This window comes from Oreochromis niloticus, linkage group LG16 (assembly GCF_001858045.2).
Source record: "Oreochromis niloticus isolate F11D_XX linkage group LG16, O_niloticus_UMD_NMBU, whole genome shotgun sequence".
NCBI classification, from domain to species: domain Eukaryota; kingdom Metazoa; phylum Chordata; class Actinopteri; order Cichliformes; family Cichlidae; genus Oreochromis; species Oreochromis niloticus.
Window position 1 is genome coordinate 20,590,184 of NC_031987.2, and position 17,659 is coordinate 20,607,842.

A 17,659-nucleotide genomic window follows, 5' to 3' on the forward strand; every position below is an offset into this window, starting at 1 on the left:
GAGATGACGTTGGTGTTTTATTCATTTTGGGAAAGGCCTTGCAGGATAACACACTCAATACATGAAAACACAGAACCAAAGCGTCCACTGGTGGTTGAAAAGGATCTGTTATTGGAGACTGCATAAAAACTGATGACCTTTAATTGCTGTAATATTTTTTCAGCTTTTTCAATGCAGCTTTATGAACAATGTGACAGAGAAGAAAAAGAAAATCACCTTGTCAGTGCGATCAGTACTTGCAATAGAGAAATATTACACTTTCAAGTGTATTTTTATGCTTTTCAGAGCTGGAACCATCGAGCTTGGATGTGCTGGTCCACAACTGCACAACTGCTGTCAGTGAGGTTCATATAGATAAATAAATGATGGTGTACATACTTGTTTTACAATATTTTAACAGTATTTTATAGGTATATGCAAGTATGTATAGGTTGCACTAATTATTTTTCAGTTTTGGGGGGTTCTTTTATCAACCTGACTCCTGCTGCAGTCTTTTAAGGTTAGAGCAAAAGTGGAGGTTGCAGATGGAGCTAGTTTAAGTCCAAAGGTGAAACAAATGGACTTAACCATCTGTTATGACCACATGGGCCATAACAGGGTTTTTTTTGTTTTTTTTACTAAATTAAATGTAGTTTTTATTCCTGTTGTTTCTCTGCATTTAAAATGGTTTACTCAGTTAATATATACATTCAGCTGATTTTATTTTGTTAGGCATTATTTTTTGGTGCCGTTGTATTTAGCTGAACCTCTTAGAGCCCATTTATTTCTTAAAATAGCTTATTTATGTGATTGTGTATATCTGACATTATTTTTGTTTTTTGTGGGGTAAAATAAAACCCACATTTTGGAAATAATTACACCTGTGCCTGGATGTTAATGGCTGCTTAGTCCCTGATATTGGTAGAGGCACTGAACAGTTGGCTTTTAGAGCGTAAGAGGAGAATGACGCTTCGCTTTGTTGCAGCCTATAAACATTTGTAATTTAATGGAAGCTGTGTATTCAGAGCAGAGAAAAACTACACTATTACATCTTTTATTTTATATTTTACCTTTATTTTAATCTGTTATAGGAGTGTTGAAGACAATGTGAAGATATTAATACTTAACCTGGATTCCTGGAGGTGAGAGGCTCTTAATGTCGTCTACAACAGAGTCTCAATAAAATATCTGAAGCTTTCTCATCAGTATTTAACTCCGGCACTACAGGCTATTTAGAGGTGAATATTTGGTCCAGCTGTGGCCCACACATGTTGTGGCCGCAGCTGTTACGGGACACATTTGGAGTTGATTCAGGGTGAGCTCAGCTGCCTCATTGCAAGCACATTTTAACCTTACATGGGCCAGATGTCAAGTCACACCTGTTCCTGCCAGGACTTTAACTGAGCTGTAAGTGCCAAAAACAACCTAGGTCTCATCTTGGTCATATCCCACATACACTCTCTGCCCACTTTATTAGGTATACCTTGCTAGTATTGAGATAGACCCTATTTTGATTTCAGATCCAACAAGGTGCTGAAAACATTCCTCAGAGATTTTGGTCCATGTTGACATGATAACATCGCAAAGTTTCTGCAGATTTGTCAGTTGCACATCCATGATGTGAGTCTCACATTGCAACACATGCCAAAGGTGCTCTACTGAACTGGTGACTGTGGAGGCCATTTGAGTGCAGTGAACTGTCCCGTTCAAGAAACCAGTGTGAGATCATTTAAACTTTGCAACATGGTGGAAGCAGCCATCAGAAGATTGGTTCACTGTAACTGTCATGGTCCATGGGAGTGTCTGGGGATTTTCCAGCCTGAGTTAGTGTGCTTCCTGTGTCCGCCCTCAGGGAGGTTCTGGTGTCCCACCTGTGTGGTTTCCACGACTAATCAGCGGGTTCTTTGGGTCAGCGCTGTCTGAATGAAACCCTTTCAAAAAATTTGGATCAGCTTGCTGGTGACAGGAGACACCGAGGATGTGTACAGTGTCAGGTTTATTTAAAGCTGACTTATGTGTTCCTTATTTTTCTCATATACAGTTACAGTAGTGTGTGTGCTCGTACAGTTTCAAATGTTTTTAGTCTCTCTGTCACAACTTCACTGCAGCAGAGGAACATTTGTTATGATTTGGGAGGGTCAAGGCAGCTTTGGGACTGTGTGACGTAAAGACAGTTTCCTGTGTCACGTCTGAATTGTAAGCTCTTCCTTCCTTACAGACTAGTCATAGCTCATGGTTGTTATTTTTGTTTTTGTTGTTTTTAATTTCATGTGACATTAGTATTTGCGCTTTCTCGTTCCATGATGGGAAGTAGGCCTGTGAAATTATCCAAATAAAATCTAAGGAGCTTGGAAAGAAATAAAATGAGTAAACTGGTCAGTTTCTTCTGCTCAATTGCAGTTGAAACTCTTAGCCTCATGGCCCTGCAGATGTTTGCACCACCATTATAACATCAGTCTGCGGGGCGTTATCATCTTGTTGACAGGCGCTTCAGTGCGCAATGGAGAGCGCGGCGCTTCTTGCGCCCCCAGCAGTCTCTCCCCGGGACAACACTTGGCTGTGAAGCCGTCCCGCCTGCCTCACATATCGCAGACAAGCTGCTGCTCCTGCGGCGGCGTTCCTCCAACCGACGACTCGGTGGTTTCGTTATGGACGTGCAGACTCTGAGCGAAGCAGCGCGCCGCATTCCCCAAATGGCGGAGTGAGTGAGGATGCGATTCCCCAGTTCCATCTTTGTGTCGGTGTCTCTGTTCACGGCCGAGACCACGGCAGCGCTGTACCTCAGCTCCACGTACCGCTCCGCCGGAGACCAGATCTGGCAGGGGCTCACGCTCCTCTTCACTCTCGTACCGTCCGTGCTCGTGCAGCTCACCCTCACCTTCATCCACCGGGACCTGAGCAGAGACAGACCGCTCATTCTGCTGTTGCACATCTTGCAGCTCGGTCCCATCGTCAGGTCAGTGCTGACATGTTTATCTCCGTTTGTCAAACAGAAGCCTTGGATCCCATTGTATCCACAATGTCCACTGTGTTCTGCAGAGGGCACGTCTCTTACCTCCCACAGGTGTCGTGCCCACGGATGTTTTTTTCCCTCTTAAAAACATGCCAGGCCTGCCAGTGCATAAGCTGCTTACAGATGGTGTGATGAATGCATTGCGCACATGCTGTTGTTTTCATTTTCTCTCACCTTTTGTCTGGTTGGCTGCATACATACTGGCGCATGATGTGCTGTATGTCCGTGTTGTTCAGCTCGGAAGCAAAAGGCTGATCCATGTTGCCACTGTTGATCGATATATGTTACATATATACACCGACAGAGCTGCCAGGCTGCTGAGCCAGCACTTACAGTACAATAAGGTCTTCTACCAGTTTGATCACCTTCAGCCATGATCGTTCGGGCAAAGCTGATTTATTCATGACTGAAAGGACATTAAATCATCGTTATGAAGCCAAACTGGAGCCACTCCACACTCACGGAGAAACCTTTAAATCATAATAGGCCCGGTCTTCCTCTTTGTATAAGCTCTGGTCTGGGTGGACCATCTGCCTTCAACTGTAAGAGCCTGCGCCCAATCCTGTACATAGAAAGCATCCCTGCTGTACACACAAAGATGAAACTGCTATCAAACATACAAACAACAGGAAATCTGACTCTGGTAAACTCATTAAAACCCACTCATGGTTTGCAGTTGGTTGATTAATTCATTTCCAGATGGACAGAAGAGTGGTTTACAGACTATGTGTGTGATTCAGTGATGAAATGTGAAGACTTGCTCTTGTCTTAGTTCTAAGTTGGTTATGTTATGGGTTGGTACATTTCTCCTCTTTTTTTCCTATGTTTGATAAACCAGAAATTTTGGACTAGTCCTTTGGGACCTGATCAGCAGTTTAATCACAAATGCAAATCATTTTAGTAGTTGCCCAAATGGAAGTAAACAATAGAACCCAGTGATTGATCTGCAGTGGTAAAGATTAAGCATTAAAGGTGTTTCCATTATTAAAATCAAAATAGACTTTTGTTTTTTAAACTTAAACCTAGAAAGGTTTCAGAGGGAAATCCTATCTTTCATTTGACCTAAAGGTCAGACTCATGCCATGAATGATGCTAACGACTATGGAAGTGCAACTCCACATGCTCATAGTACCAAATCTGTTTTTATCACTCACTCTTTAAGTCCTTTCTGAGCTAAAATGCACAACTGGTTTCTGTGAAACTGTGAAAATGCATCATGTTGGACAAAACAAGCTGATTTAAGAAGTAATTTTCTTCTTTTTTTTAAGATCAGTTATTTGAGCAGTTGATTAAACTCATGGGTGTTTTGCTAATCTTCCCCGTTCAATTCAAGCTTTTGCTGTTTTCTAAAATTAATAGACCATATTATTAACAAGTGTGACAGGCAATCCTGACAATCTAAACAACCAGTATTTGCAGCCACACATATGGTAATTATGCCTCCTCATGATTCAGCTCGTGAATAGAGTCGTACTGAGTGCCACAGCCTCCCTACTTTCCCGACTGCATTCAAATGATTACTGTTCAGACCTCTACCTCCTTCCTCGGTGAAGAGCAGATCTAAGAATAGCACATGTCACTGCTGGCTCCTTATCTCTGACAGCAGACCGGGGAATGTCTCTCTCTCTCTGCTGCAGACAGCACAGCAGCACTTCCTCCTCTTAACTTCCCAAAACAACACCTCTGATATTTTGATGTGTGTCACCATCAGAGAAAGTATTCAAATTTCTCACAAGTCTGTGTTGGGTTTAATCATTTCTTCTGTTGTCGCCCTAAAGAGAAGTGCTCTTTAATCTATTTAACATTAAAGTGTTGCTGAAGAGTAGTTTGTCAAAATAACAGAAGTCTACTTCCGCCTTTTCTGCAACTCTAAATAATTTAAAGCTCATGTACAACTTAAACGAGTGCAAAAGCTTCAAAAAACTGCATAAATGTGGGATTTTTAAATGTCTGTATGTGAAATTATTAAACAAATTATCTTGAAGATGTATTTAAACTTCCAATAACATTTTTTTAAAATACTCGTGACTCTGCAGTAATGTTTCAGGTCAAAAATCTAAATGTTGCTGGGAACAGAGGCCTCACAGGCTAGAGGGACAAATACACAGAGCTGATCTGGGAGTGAAACGACCTTTTAACTCTTGAAAGCTTACTTGGAGGAATCTTGTTTCTCTTTTGTGAAGTGAGCAGTTTCTGTGGTATTTCAGGCCTGCTTGTAGAGCAAAATGACTGGGTATACATCAGAAGCTGGTGAGGGTGGTCTCTGCCTGTGCAGCTAGCCCTGAAAAAACCCCGGAAACTATTCTAATGGTCATCAAACCACGTCTTTATAAAGTGACGTGTCCCAACCTGTCATCAGGGATATAAAAATAGTGATTATAACTGCTATATTTTGTAGAAAGAAAAATGAACTGGGTCACTATTAATATGAATCCGAAGCAGATGTTTTCCTCGGGAGCTGGTGAAGACCAGAGACTGACAGATTCAGATCTGGTAGCTCGACAGGCATTTGAAGTCCACTAAACTCATCATGATGTTCATAATGAATCCAGGTTGCTTTTGCTCTGTGACATGCTGGGAGCAGCCATAACAACATGCTGAACTCTAAAGGGCTGCACATGTCCAGTAATAACACTAAAATAGGCTGTGGCATTGAAACAATGGCGGATTTATATTAATGAGCTCAAAGTGTACCAAGATGACACCTCCCCTCCCCCAACAGAAAAGCCACAGCTTTTTGTATTCAGCTGACATCTTCAGCTTCAGTCTCAGGATTGGACTCATTTTTCACTGCAAGATGCTGTTCTGCTCAGCAGCTACGAGCGGTTATCTAACTCACCGTAACCTTTTTCTTAGCTCCATCCAGCCCGACCGTCTTGGCATTACCGTCTGCAGCACTGCTGCTGACACGATGGGGTTTTTTTTGGTTGTTTTTCACTCAGACGTCTCTGAGTAAACTCTAGAGACATCTGCGGTGAAAATCCCAGGAGAGCTGCAGTTTTAAAAATACTGAAATCGAGCCATCTGGCGCTGTGATCACATTTTTCACAATTCTGTTGTTTAATGAGAACATCTGCATGATTTTGCATCACCGATAGTCGAATAGTTACGTGGTATTACAGGTGTTCAGGTATTCCCAACAGCATGCTTTGCTCTGCAGAGACAGAGCGTGAGACTGATATTCACCCTTGAATGACGTCGTTTATTTTTACTAACTCAGTGACGCGTTCACTAAGCACGTCTGTTCAGTGTAAGTCATGCTGATAAACGGTGTGTCCCCGAGCACTCCTGTGGCTAAATCCTTGCGACTTGCTGTTTACCGGCTGTGCATCAGCGCTGCTTGACAAGGACAACGCTGCTTCAACCTTTGGCGCTTTGCCCGCTCTATGCACCTCAGTGTTTATAGAGTCACACTTGCTAATACATGACTCTGGCCTGTCATTGAGGCCTCATTTGACACAGATAATGGATAGCCAAATGAGGCTCATATGAAAATTACCCCTGGCTCTTTGGGCTTCTGTAGCTGCTCATAATTCTGAGCAACAAGCATTGAATTAATACTCAGAAGACTCATTAATAAGCTGTAAGTATTCTTCAGCTAAACTTATTATAAACAGTAATAAACTTAATGTGTTACACATCAAATTTCAGCTCTGAATAATAAATTTTTCTGTAAAGTACAACCTCACATAAACTCACAAGACTACATAATCAGCAAGCAGAGAAATGGACTAAATCGGCCTTAGAAGGAAAATGAGTCCTTTCCTTAAAGAGCTGTTATGGCCATTAAAAGATAAGCACAGTTCATTTGCCTTATGCTGGTCAGTGTTTCTAAATTAAACAAAGAGAGATTTACCTTTACAACACTGTGCTGAATTATTATTATTAGTGGGTTGTTAATGAGACAGTACAATATATCCAACTTTCATCGGGTGGATGAAATCCGATGCACACGCTCATCTCCTCTCCTGTTTCAGGTGTCTGGAGGCCTTCTGCATCTACGGCAGCGTGGGCCGCGTGGAGGAGCCTTATGTCAGCATCACAAGAAAGAAGCAGATGCCCCGCAGGGGTCAAGCCGAGGAGGTGGAGCGGCAGGTTGGGCAGGCAGAGGGGAAACTGTTTACGCACCGAGCGGCCTTCGCCCGCACCTCTGTCATTCAGGCCTTCCTGGGATCAGCCCCCCAGCTCACGCTGCAGCTCTACATCTGCGTCCTGCAACAAGGGGTGTCCATCGGAAGAGGTGAGGGGAGTACGTATGACGTAAGCGTGTGTTTGTGTGGGACCGGACAGTTTTATGGATCGTCCACCCATCCGGCTCTACTAAGAGTCCGTCACAGGTCCTCTACAATGTGGGCTGATCAGCTAAGTGCGATATTGGAAATGAGAGAATGGATGTTTTCATGAGTCAAAGTGGTGTTATGTAACCGCCTCTCTGATACTGAAGATGGAAAATGGTGATTCTGTTTGCCAACAGGGAGCCAGGCTGTGTGTGTTTCTGTGTGAGTGTATGTGGGGTGGGAGGTGAGTGGGGGGTGAGCAGGTCTATTCCTGAGTTTTCCTGGGAGAAATCAAGTAAAGGGTTCAAACAGTCAAAGTAGGACATCTGGTCTTTGAATTGGGTCAAAATAAAAGATTTGCTAAATATCTCAGTCTTATTTTGTGTCATATCCTGAACGTGAAAATCTTAAATGACATATTTTAAATCTGTCTTAAAACAATGGCTCCATATTGCTATAGTCATTTCTACTTATACCGCCAATCTAGAATCCCATGTTTATTTTCTTGCGAGTGTAAATTGTTCACTTACATGGAAAGCACAAACAAATTTTTGTTTTATTTTTTTAAATCTTTCTGAAATCGATCTGTTCTTCTGTGAACACATGAAGAGACAGCCGTCTAACTTCACTCATAATTTGTATATAAACCAACTAAAGTAACTGAAGTGTTAAATGGGATTTTAATGGCTCAGCATGTGTAAAATATTTTATGAAAGAAATTATGTTGCATGTAATTAAATTATAAATAGAGAAAAAACCTAAAAGTTTAGGTCTGTATGTATTTAGAGCCCTATCTCTGCTTTGTGCCTTGTTACTTTAATACTGTGTACCTAGTGGAAAAAGGTTTAACTTAGGCTCTGACTCACCTGCAGTCAGCTTTTGATTTGTTCCAATTAGCAATCTGTAATCACAGATTAGGTTCACGTGCAGAAAATGCCAAGTTAATGGTATCATCCACTTCTCTCTGTGATTCAGTCTATCCTGTAAAAAACTAAAAATGTCAGCCTTATTACTGTTCTCGAATATTATAAAAAACAGTAATTTTGACAGCAGAAATTTAAACTCATACCAAGCTTCTTTTATATGCACAGGATGTTTGTTTTCTTCCAGCTGTGAAATGACTGTGCAGTGGCCTGTCATATCTGTCCTTGAATGAGATATTCTGCCAGTGCTCCAACGTCACTGCAGTGTTAACAGTGTGTGACAGCTTTCATAGCCATCATTGGATATTTTCTTGTTTTCATTCTCTGTAAACCCTGGAGACAGTTGTTAGAAAATCCCAGTAGATCGGCAGTTTCTGAAAAACTCAGACCAGCCACACACAAACCATTCTGATGCTTAGTTTAACTTCAGCAGGTTGCTTTGATCGTGTATGTATGCCTAAATTGAGTTGCTGCATGCGACTGGTTGATTAGATATTTATGCTAATTAGCAGTCAAGCAGATGTACCTTACAAAGTAGATGGTGAGTTTAAAGCTCTATTATTGATGGTTCTAACTCACATTTTTTCTCTCAGAAATCTGGTAACGCAGTACTTCATGTACACACTCACCTTGGTAGAGGAGATTTTCAGTGTTTAGATGGAATGAGCTGCAAAGTATCCTAAACTGGAGACGTACTTTCACAGATTTATAAGCAGATTTGTTTTTTTTTATTTTTTCCAACTGTTTAAAAAAAATCCCTCTGTCTCTTTCTGCATGTCAGGCACACTGATGGTGATCTCCCTCCTGTCCATTGTGTATGGAGCCCTGCGCTGCAACATATTGGCCATCAAGATCAAATATGATGACTATGAAGTGGACGTCCGGCCTATGGCTTATGTTTGCATATTCCTGTGGAGAAGCTTTGAGATCGCCACTCGCGTGGTGGTTTTGGTCCTGTTCAGTTCGGTGCTCCAGTTTTGGATCCTGCCGGTGGTTCTGCTGAACTTCCTCGTTTTCTTCCTCTACCCCTGGATCCTATTCTGGCAGAGCCACTCCCCTTTCCCTGAGAATATAGAAAAAACTCTGACCAGAGTGGGAACCACCATCGTGCTTTGCATGCTCACGTTCCTCTACGCCGGCATCAACATGTTCTGCTGGTCCGCCGTGCAGGTGAAACTCAGTGACCCAGACCTCATCAACAAGTCCCAGAACTGGTATCGCATGGCCGTCTACTACATGTTGCGTTTTGTGGAAAATGCCTCGCTGCTCTTGCTGTGGTACATCTATAAAACAGACATCTACAAGTTCATCTGTGCCCCGCTGCTGGTGCTGCAGCTCCTGGTAGCCTACGCCATCGCCATCTTTTTCATGCTGGTCTTCTACCAATTCTGCCACCCATGTCGGAGGCTCTTCTCCTCCAGCATGACCCAGGGCCTTTGGGATTGCTCCTCGCTTCTCTGCCTGATGTGCAGCTCTGGCTCTCCACAGAACCGACCCATGGTGAAGGAGGCCCCGACCCCATCTGCGCAAAAAGAGCCAGCCAGACAGCGGCCCCACGACACAGCCAGCGACAGCACAGACGACATGCCTAATGACACGACGTATGACATGCTCAATGACACCACCTTCGACACGCCGAACGAAATGGACAGCAACATAGGAGGTGGAATAAATGGCGACATTAGCCACAGTGTACACTGCACCGTTTAACGCATCAGAATAGTTCTTACGTGCCATTAAGAGGACATTATCTAACCTTGTGTAACCTTTTTAAGTGCCACATGGATCCCTCCTTGATCTCATCCATCCATCACAATTCTACATGAAGCAAATGTGTCCTTAACGTGAGAACTATCCTTGCTGTAAACGCGCAGCCTCTCTTATCAGACTACATGCCAACAATTCATCCTGCAGCCTTTAAAACCAAGAAAAAAACCCACAGGCACCATCACCTCACTCTCTTCTTTAGGTTCGGAGATTGTGTCCACGTATATGCTGCATTTACTGATCACAAGGAGCCAATGCATTTGAAGTGATTGTATTTAGTGTCTCTTTGGCATGGAGGCGTGCATGTGTGGAGCCTCAGACGAGGTGTAACTGGTTACTCTGCAGAGGAGGGGGAGAGCCGGCCCCGTGCTAGTTTTTATGGCCGCAATTATGCTTTTGTACTCCTTAATAAGAGCTTTAAGATTAATACGCGCTGCTTTCGTGACGTGCTCGTGTTTGATGATGAGATGTTAATCGCCACACATTGTAAAAGAGCCTGTTTCATCGCCAGACATGTTACTGTAAAGCACGGACATTCCCAATGTCTTTTGCACGTTTACACAAAAAAAAAGGACTTTGGTGGTTTGGTTCATTTGTTGAGCAGCAGCAGCTGTAGTGATCTGCTTTGTTTGGATGTGTTTGCATTTTTCTTTTCTTATTTATGCTTATTATGTCTGTCAACTCTGTTTCTGTCTGTCTGTCTCTTTAGTTGGAAAATTTACACTGAGTGCAGACAAAACATTTACTGTATCTAACTGAAAAAGAGTCTGTGTTTGGAAATGTTAAAAGTATTTATTCTTATTTCAACCTTTAATGTACTAAGAAAGCGAGAGAAAGAGAAAGAATGTGATTATGGTTGTTTTTGCACTTACTACTTTTTGCGACGTGTCTGCAGAGAGATGATGACCTCGGGAATCACATGAATGCTTCTTATGTTTGTACAAATAAGAAAAGCACTGTTTAAGCCAAAAAAAAAACCAACAACTTAATATACACATCAAACATATAGAGACACAAAAGGAGGCACTGAAAATATGAAGTCGTACTTTAAAAAAAAGAAATTAAATTTATATTTATATGTGAATATTGTCTTGCATTATTTTGATCTTGTCACACAATATGAATCTGTGCTGACCTCTAGTGGCTGATCGGTGAAACTGCCTGTTTTGACAATTCCCCGGTTGCAGATGACTAATGAATTTTGCTCCATCCTGACTTACTGAAGTGACCTGGGAGGGATCTGTGTGGCTAGTGGGATGCTCCAAATGCAAATTAAAGGCGCCCAGTGTTTACTTAATTATCTACTTTAGCAAAGGTGCATTGGCACACCCTTTATAAAAGACTGCTTTTCAGTGGGGTGGAGGTGGACAGAGAAAACCAGGATATTTAATCAGAAATAAAAAGAAATTTGACATTTAAATGTTGGGAATGATTTGTGTTTCAGTTAAAAGGTGTGTGGCAGCATTGTGCACCAGCTGAAAACGAGACAGGGAGGACTGGCTAACACCAACATGCAAAGAATTACAGTAATCCCATGGTAAAGGTATGGATTACTGTTTTAAAATTAGATTTTAACAATGGTTTGTTTTTTTTTTAAATCTTCACCAACTGTCTCACCTGAAAGAAGCTGGATTTCACCACTGCACTGATCTGACCGTCCGGTCTAAAGTCGCTGTCCATCCTAAAACAAAAGTTTGTGACAGTAGGCTATCCATACTGTGCCACCGGTGACATCAGAAACAAAAACAATCACCTCTTAAAATTTAAGACTTAGACTTAAGATTTAGAGCCATCCAAGCTTTTAGTTTCTCAAGACATTCAATTCAAATTTGAATGAAACAGTCATCCTTCCCAAAAGCAGAGGCCCAAGTATTGAGCCCTGTGGAACCCCACATGACTAATATGAAAATTTCTCTGAGCCAGGTACACTGAATCACTCCAGAGCAGTGCCAGAAATGCCTACACAATGCTCCAAGTGGCATAAAAAAAATATTATGCTACACTGAGCGCAAATTTGGTCCTAAAAAGAGACCAGAAACTAGACTGAAAAACCAAGGACAGTAATATATTAAGTTTCACTCCAACACTGGTTAAATCTATCCTCTCATCCAAAGGTGTTGGCCTTCAGCCTCTTTATCAGTGCTCACTCAAACACACTGTGGAACACCTTTAAAGACTTTATTGGACAAAATTCAACAAAAACAATCTTGAACTCAACAGTAATACAGAAGATCTAAAGGTTTTCTACAGATTAAAAAAGAAAGAAAATCCTGGTTACAGTGACTGACCATTAAATGCATCACAGGAAAACACACTGTCCTGTCTAAACATTTCAATAACTTATTAAAATATCAATGTAGACTAGTAGAAATACAGTATACTGTAGTGATTACTTACTTAGAGCTTCTCTAACATACAAAAACTTCTTGTAGTCGTAGTTCAGTTTTATTAAGGGAAGATAGTGAAGGAGACAAAGTTGCAAACATGCTAACATTTTCTAATTAGCAGCACAAAGCACAGTTGAGACTGAAGGAATGTCATCAATTAATATTAAAAATTAAAATAGTTTTTCCTGAGGGATGGATGAATATCAGTGCTAAATTTAATAACAAACCATCCAATGAATGTTCAGATATTTCAGTCGAAAACACGAATGTAAACTTCCTGCTGCACACAAACAGCAGACATCCGATTTTACACATTAGAAAAAAAAAAAAAATACAGTCAACGTGTGGTACTTCTGGGTCAAAGAAAACACCTGAGCATGTTTGAAAATACTTTTCAAACAGGTCTGTTTGCAGATCATGACTCCAGTCCAGACCAAACAACATTTTGTCACCGTCAGACCTGCACATATTCACAGGCTGCCAACTCACAAACCAAAACTGTTGTTCCTGCCTGCGGGGAGAAATAGATACTTGTAGGTCAGCGTCTACCAGAGGGTATAATCAGAGGATATTCAGTGTCATTCAAGCAAAGTTTGAGACATGACAGTGTTCGAAGATGGAGAGGTGGGCGCAGGGTTGCCAGGCTGTCACAGCGCCACAGCTACAGCAAACACACTGACCACACAGTACATGGTGCGGTTCTCCCACCTGACAGTACAGCTCCCTGAAAACCCACAGACAAGCAGAGGAAATTACTCCAAATCATACATAAAATACATGTTTTATAAACCAGTTTTGTGGGCAAGTTATTCAATAGATCAAGAAAACTGAGCAACACCTATGGCACTTATGCATCAACATGTTGGGGGGTGTTACAGCCCACCTCTCATAAATTAATTAATCCGGTTTAATCCAAAATGTAACATCAGTTTCATATCTAAGATCCAAACACGGATATTAACTATTATTATTGTTATTTCCACAATTATAGCTCCAAGTGGGCAGCACAGTGGTGTGGCGGTTAGCACTGTTGCCTTATAGCAAGGAGGTCCTGGGTTTTAATTCACCCCCTCTCTGGGGGCTCCCTGTGCGGGTTCTCCTTAGGTACTCCAGCTTCTGTGTATGTTAGGTTAAATGGAGATTCTGCATTATAGCAAGATAAATGTGATTTATTCTAATATTCAAAACAAAAAACAGAAAGAAAGGAGGTTTCTGGCACAACTTTACCAACTTCTAAGCTACATGGAGAAAAGAATAAAAGATCAGTCTCTCCAGTCTCTTTAAGGCTAGTCCTTGACTAAAAACTTCTTTCAATGGCAATCATAATCAAAGTTTTCTAGGATTAGGCTTAATCCATGTCTGGGAAACTGAGCCTTTAACTTATCCTCTTCTCCATGTACCTTGGACACGGGTGAAGCGCGCCCTGACGACAGGAAGTTTCAGTTTTAATGAAAGTCTGAAAAAATTAGAACTCCAGCAACTTGTGACGAAGTCCCGAGTGTAGATCAAACAGTTAAGTTGTTCCATGTGCTGAAAATATTTTTGGAGTTTTAATTTCCTCCATGGGATTAATAATTACAAGAACGCGTTTAGGTTTCATTATGATTTCATCTGCTTGCAGGCAGGTCTGTGCTGGTTTGGTCATCTCCTTATATTTTTATTAGAAGATCATTCCTCTATTTTATGCTGTGGGTGATTGAATACCTCTGTATTTTGGACTGTTGTGGTTATTTTTTGTTTGTTTTAAATCAGTAAAAAAAAAAAAAAAAATCATTAGATAAAACTGATTATTTTCTCCTCTTGGATGTGGAGGAGAAACAGTGGCACATCCCTTCAATGTGTTATCTTTTGTGCCACTTCCAATTAAAAATATTGGATTTAAATGATTTTGAAATAATCTTTGTTTGTTTGTTTGTTTTTTGAAGCATCTCACCGTCAGTGGCCGTGTCCCAGTAGCAGGAGTTGGCTGTGTGGAGCCCAGCGCCGCTCTTCTGCATGATGGTACAGTTCACTGCGACAGATCAGAGAGCGGGGTTACAACAAACAAACGCTTCACACGCAAACGCCACAAATAAGCACGATGTCCTGGAAGCTCACGTTATCGAACACAGAGCTTTGCTCACCTATGTATTTGAACGGCCGCCCTTGTTTCACCAGGTGAGTGAGTGAATGCTCCACTATACTGGCCGTCCACTGGTTGACTTTACTCTGGTTATAATCTGTTCCACCGATGACGCCTTCAACGCACTGAGACGAAATCAGTAAACAGGAGGTCATCCATCCGATTGCATTTAAAATAATGTTTATTATGATGTTTCCAAGGATTAGAGAACATACCTCTTTTACCGAGACACTAATCTCATCGGGATTAAAGACGACCTGCAGGATCAGTTTTAAGAGAAACACAAGGAGGATCAGGGTTATTCCATGAATGTTCAATCAGTGCTTCCACCTGAGCCCCTCAGCATCAGCAGATTTTTCTGTGCAATCATTTTCGTATATTTAATCAAGTGACGCAAAATCTGACGTTCATGCTACAAAAATAGTCCTCGTTACAGGTCATTGAAGTACACAGGGCAGGCTCAAATTTGGCCCTTTTTAATTCATCATATTTTCCCAGTACATGATATTAAAAACTTCAAGTGAAAATCTCAAATCAAAATCTGTTTTACAGCCAACTTTGACACCAACATCATGGGATACATCATAGTTTCAACTGCAAAACTGCACAGCTGAACTCCTATGACACAAAGGAACAGAGACGTGCATTTGTATCCTGGATGTTTTATTTGTTTTCTGAAAATTCACTGGCGAAAACCTCAAAAAGTACATTTTGATTAAACCTGGTGATGTCATAGGTGGCTGGTTTAAAAAGAAAAAGTTAAAGATCTCATTTTAATCTGAGTAAAAATAATCTGAACTGGAAGGCATCCTAAATAAATCACAGCAAAATTCAAGTCCATGTTTCATTTGTTTGTTTGTTTGTTTTTTTTAAATGCATGCTTCGGTAATTTTATATGCATGTGTATTTTCTCTAAAATAACATGCCCATAAATGCACCACTAAACTCTCATTAAGGTCGACATTCTGCTTTGAAATTAAAGTTGCATTAATTACATTTTTGAATCAAATAAATCAAATCACAGTTAAACTAATTATTACTAAATGAGTCAGCTTGCCCTCACCTCTGCAAGTGACTAATAACCATTTTATTTTATTTTTATGAGAGCAGGAAGTTCTTGTCCTACGGTGCTTTCTGTTTGTATAGCCGAGGATTTATTGCTTTGTATAACGGAGATCTGAGACCAAGTCACAGGAGTGTTCAACTCCAGGCCTCAAAGGCCGGTGTCCTGCAGGTTTTAGATATCACACTGGGTCAACACACTTGAATCAAATGACTTATTCATTACCAGCCTCTGAAGAACTTCAAGACATGTTGACGAGGTAATTTAGCCATTTAAATCAGCTGTGTTGGATCAAGGACAAATCTAACAGCTGCAGGACGCCGGCCCTTGAGGCCTGGAGTTGGACACCCCTGAAGGCTTTTCTCATTTCTCCAATTTGTGCCTCCTCATCTCCTATCCCTATCCCTGTGACCTGGAAAGCAATGTCAGTGCACCACAATGAAGGATGTTTGCATCAGGAGGATAGAGAAAGCTGTATTATTTGTTATTAATATTAATATGAGATGATCAACTACATGATCACATTTTCCCATCATTGTTTAAGCAAGTGTGTGATTGTTTCGTGTTATGAATTTCATTAGAAGTCATCCTACAGTATGAAGTCTGTCGTGAGCAATGTTACACCTCAGATCGTATCACACAACGCCTCTCCTCACGTTTCTTTGGTGTGAGGGACTAAGATGTGTGGAGAGGTGGTAAGGAAAGGCATCGAGGATGCATAAAATGAGAAATGGGAAAAGTTTATCGTAAAAAAGTGAAGAAGGGTGACATCAGCTGATAGAGATGTTTGGCCACATGTGGTGCATTCCCACTACCCCAAAATATTATTTTAAATTAACTTTACCACATTTCAGAAGAAAATGTTGATGTGTTTACTTCACTACACTGATGTGATGCACAGATGATGACTTTTCTAACTGCACTGACAGCCCAGTTTATTAGGTACAATCCTCGTCAAAGAGAATGTCTAATTAGCCTATCATCATCATTGTTTCTATGTGGTTTTAATGCCGGATATGTTTGCTTATATTAGTCAATAGGCTGTATTCAAGTGGGTTATACGGAATATAAAGAAATTACCTGTTTTTGAGGTCATTTATGACTTCACTATCATATCTGCTTTGTGTACTATATTATAATCAATCCAGTCCTTTTTTGGATTAACGTGATAGTTTAAAACGTTTTGAATGAATTCTGATTAAATAATAATAATAATAATAATAATAATAATAATGGAAAAAAAAATCTGAGAGTGGAGTCATGATAACAGTCCATTAAATTTGGCCTTTCGACTGACATGTACTTCATAAATAAACCGTCTTTACTGCGACTGCTATTAGAAGTATTTAAATCGGTTTATTTCGATTACTGGGTGGCATAAATGCTGACAGACATCGTATTTGAGGCTGGGTTAAATTTAAAAAAAAAATGTTATCGCCTTAAATAAATCTGATAACAGGACCACACCCTGCTAACAGGCTAAGCTAGCAGCTAGCTGAGTTAGCTGTAAGTTTACTGCTGGCTGCGGACCTTTGGATGAACTTAGCTCTTAAAGAAAGCCGTACCTCTTCTCCAGAGTTAAACTCCTCCATCGCTGCCGTCACAGGTAACACTGCTGTCCACCCTCTTTGTGGTCTCCGGTGTGTCGGCTGTTATTGTTCCTGTTCACTTCCTCTTGTTCGCAGATAACGAGCGAAGAAAAGAGTTTGACCCGCAGCCTGAAGCGGGACTCTGTTTTCTTTGTATCGCCTCGCTGTGGCTCAGTTCAGACATTACAAAAGCATTTTAGCGTTTTAGCACAGAAGCGCCACACAGAAAGAAATATACTGACACAAGAGGAGAAAACATTTGTGAAACCTTTAGGCTGACTAAGATTGATAAAATATGTATAACATGTTAGAAAAATTACTATACTTACTATATTACTATTCTTTTTTGGGGGGGATGAACATGGTCAGCATCAACACTCAGGTAAGCTGTGGTGTTTAAATGATGCTCCGGTCCAAAGGGCTGGCAAGAAAACATCCCACACACCATTACACATTTCACTCTCTGCTCAGGCCCTCTGATGCAAACAAGCTGCCAAATGTTGCCCATAAATGCAAAATGGATTTAAACACAGCATTTA

General features: G+C 41.0%; 2 protein-coding genes across 2 annotated transcripts; one reads left to right on the forward strand and one right to left on the reverse strand.

The window, feature by feature from the left end:
• The first annotated feature begins 2,122 nt into the window (after window positions 1–2,122).
• On the forward strand, window positions 2,123–12,516 carry xk (X-linked Kx blood group (McLeod syndrome)). The gene is made up of 3 exons (XM_003452923.5): window positions 2,123–2,935; window positions 6,970–7,232; window positions 8,974–12,516. Exons 1-3 carry the CDS (start codon window positions 2,691–2,693, stop codon window positions 9,900–9,902), a joined length of 1,437 nt encoding a protein of 478 aa, XP_003452971.1. The 5' UTR covers window positions 2,123–2,690; the 3' UTR covers window positions 9,903–12,516.
• On the reverse strand, window positions 12,124–17,249 carry dynlt3 (dynein light chain Tctex-type 3). Its single transcript, XM_003452880.5, has 5 exons — window positions 17,097–17,249; window positions 14,684–14,725; window positions 14,470–14,593; window positions 14,280–14,357; window positions 12,124–13,070 (listed from the first exon to the last, which is right to left on the reverse strand). The coding sequence occupies exons 1-5, from the start codon at window positions 17,121–17,123 to the stop codon at window positions 12,994–12,996; spliced, it is 348 nt and encodes a 115-aa protein (XP_003452928.1). The 5' UTR covers window positions 17,124–17,249; the 3' UTR covers window positions 12,124–12,993.
• Window positions 17,250–17,659: the final 410 nt, after the last annotated feature.

Bases quoted from the DNA above. Each gene is read 5' to 3' on its own strand.
- dynlt3 (XM_003452880.5), bottom strand. From the start codon at position 17,123: ATGGAGGAGTTTAACTCTGGAGAAGAG. The intron at 14,358-14,469 runs GTGAGCAAAGCT...GATCTGTCGCAG, and splicing joins GCGGCCGTTCAAATACATAG to TGAACTGTACCATCATGCAG. The intron at 13,071-14,279 runs GTGAGATGCTTC...GTGGGTTTTCAG, and splicing joins CTGGGACACGGCCACTGACG to GGAGCTGTACTGTCAGGTGG.
- xk (XM_003452923.5), top strand. From the start codon at position 2,691: ATGCGATTCCCCAGTTCCATCTTTGTGTCGGTGTCTCTGTTCACGGCC. The intron at 2,936-6,969 runs GTCAGTGCTGAC...CTCCTGTTTCAG, and splicing joins CAGCTCGGTCCCATCGTCAG to GTGTCTGGAGGCCTTCTGCA. The intron at 7,233-8,973 runs GTGAGGGGAGTA...TCTGCATGTCAG, and splicing joins AGGGGTGTCCATCGGAAGAG to GCACACTGATGGTGATCTCC.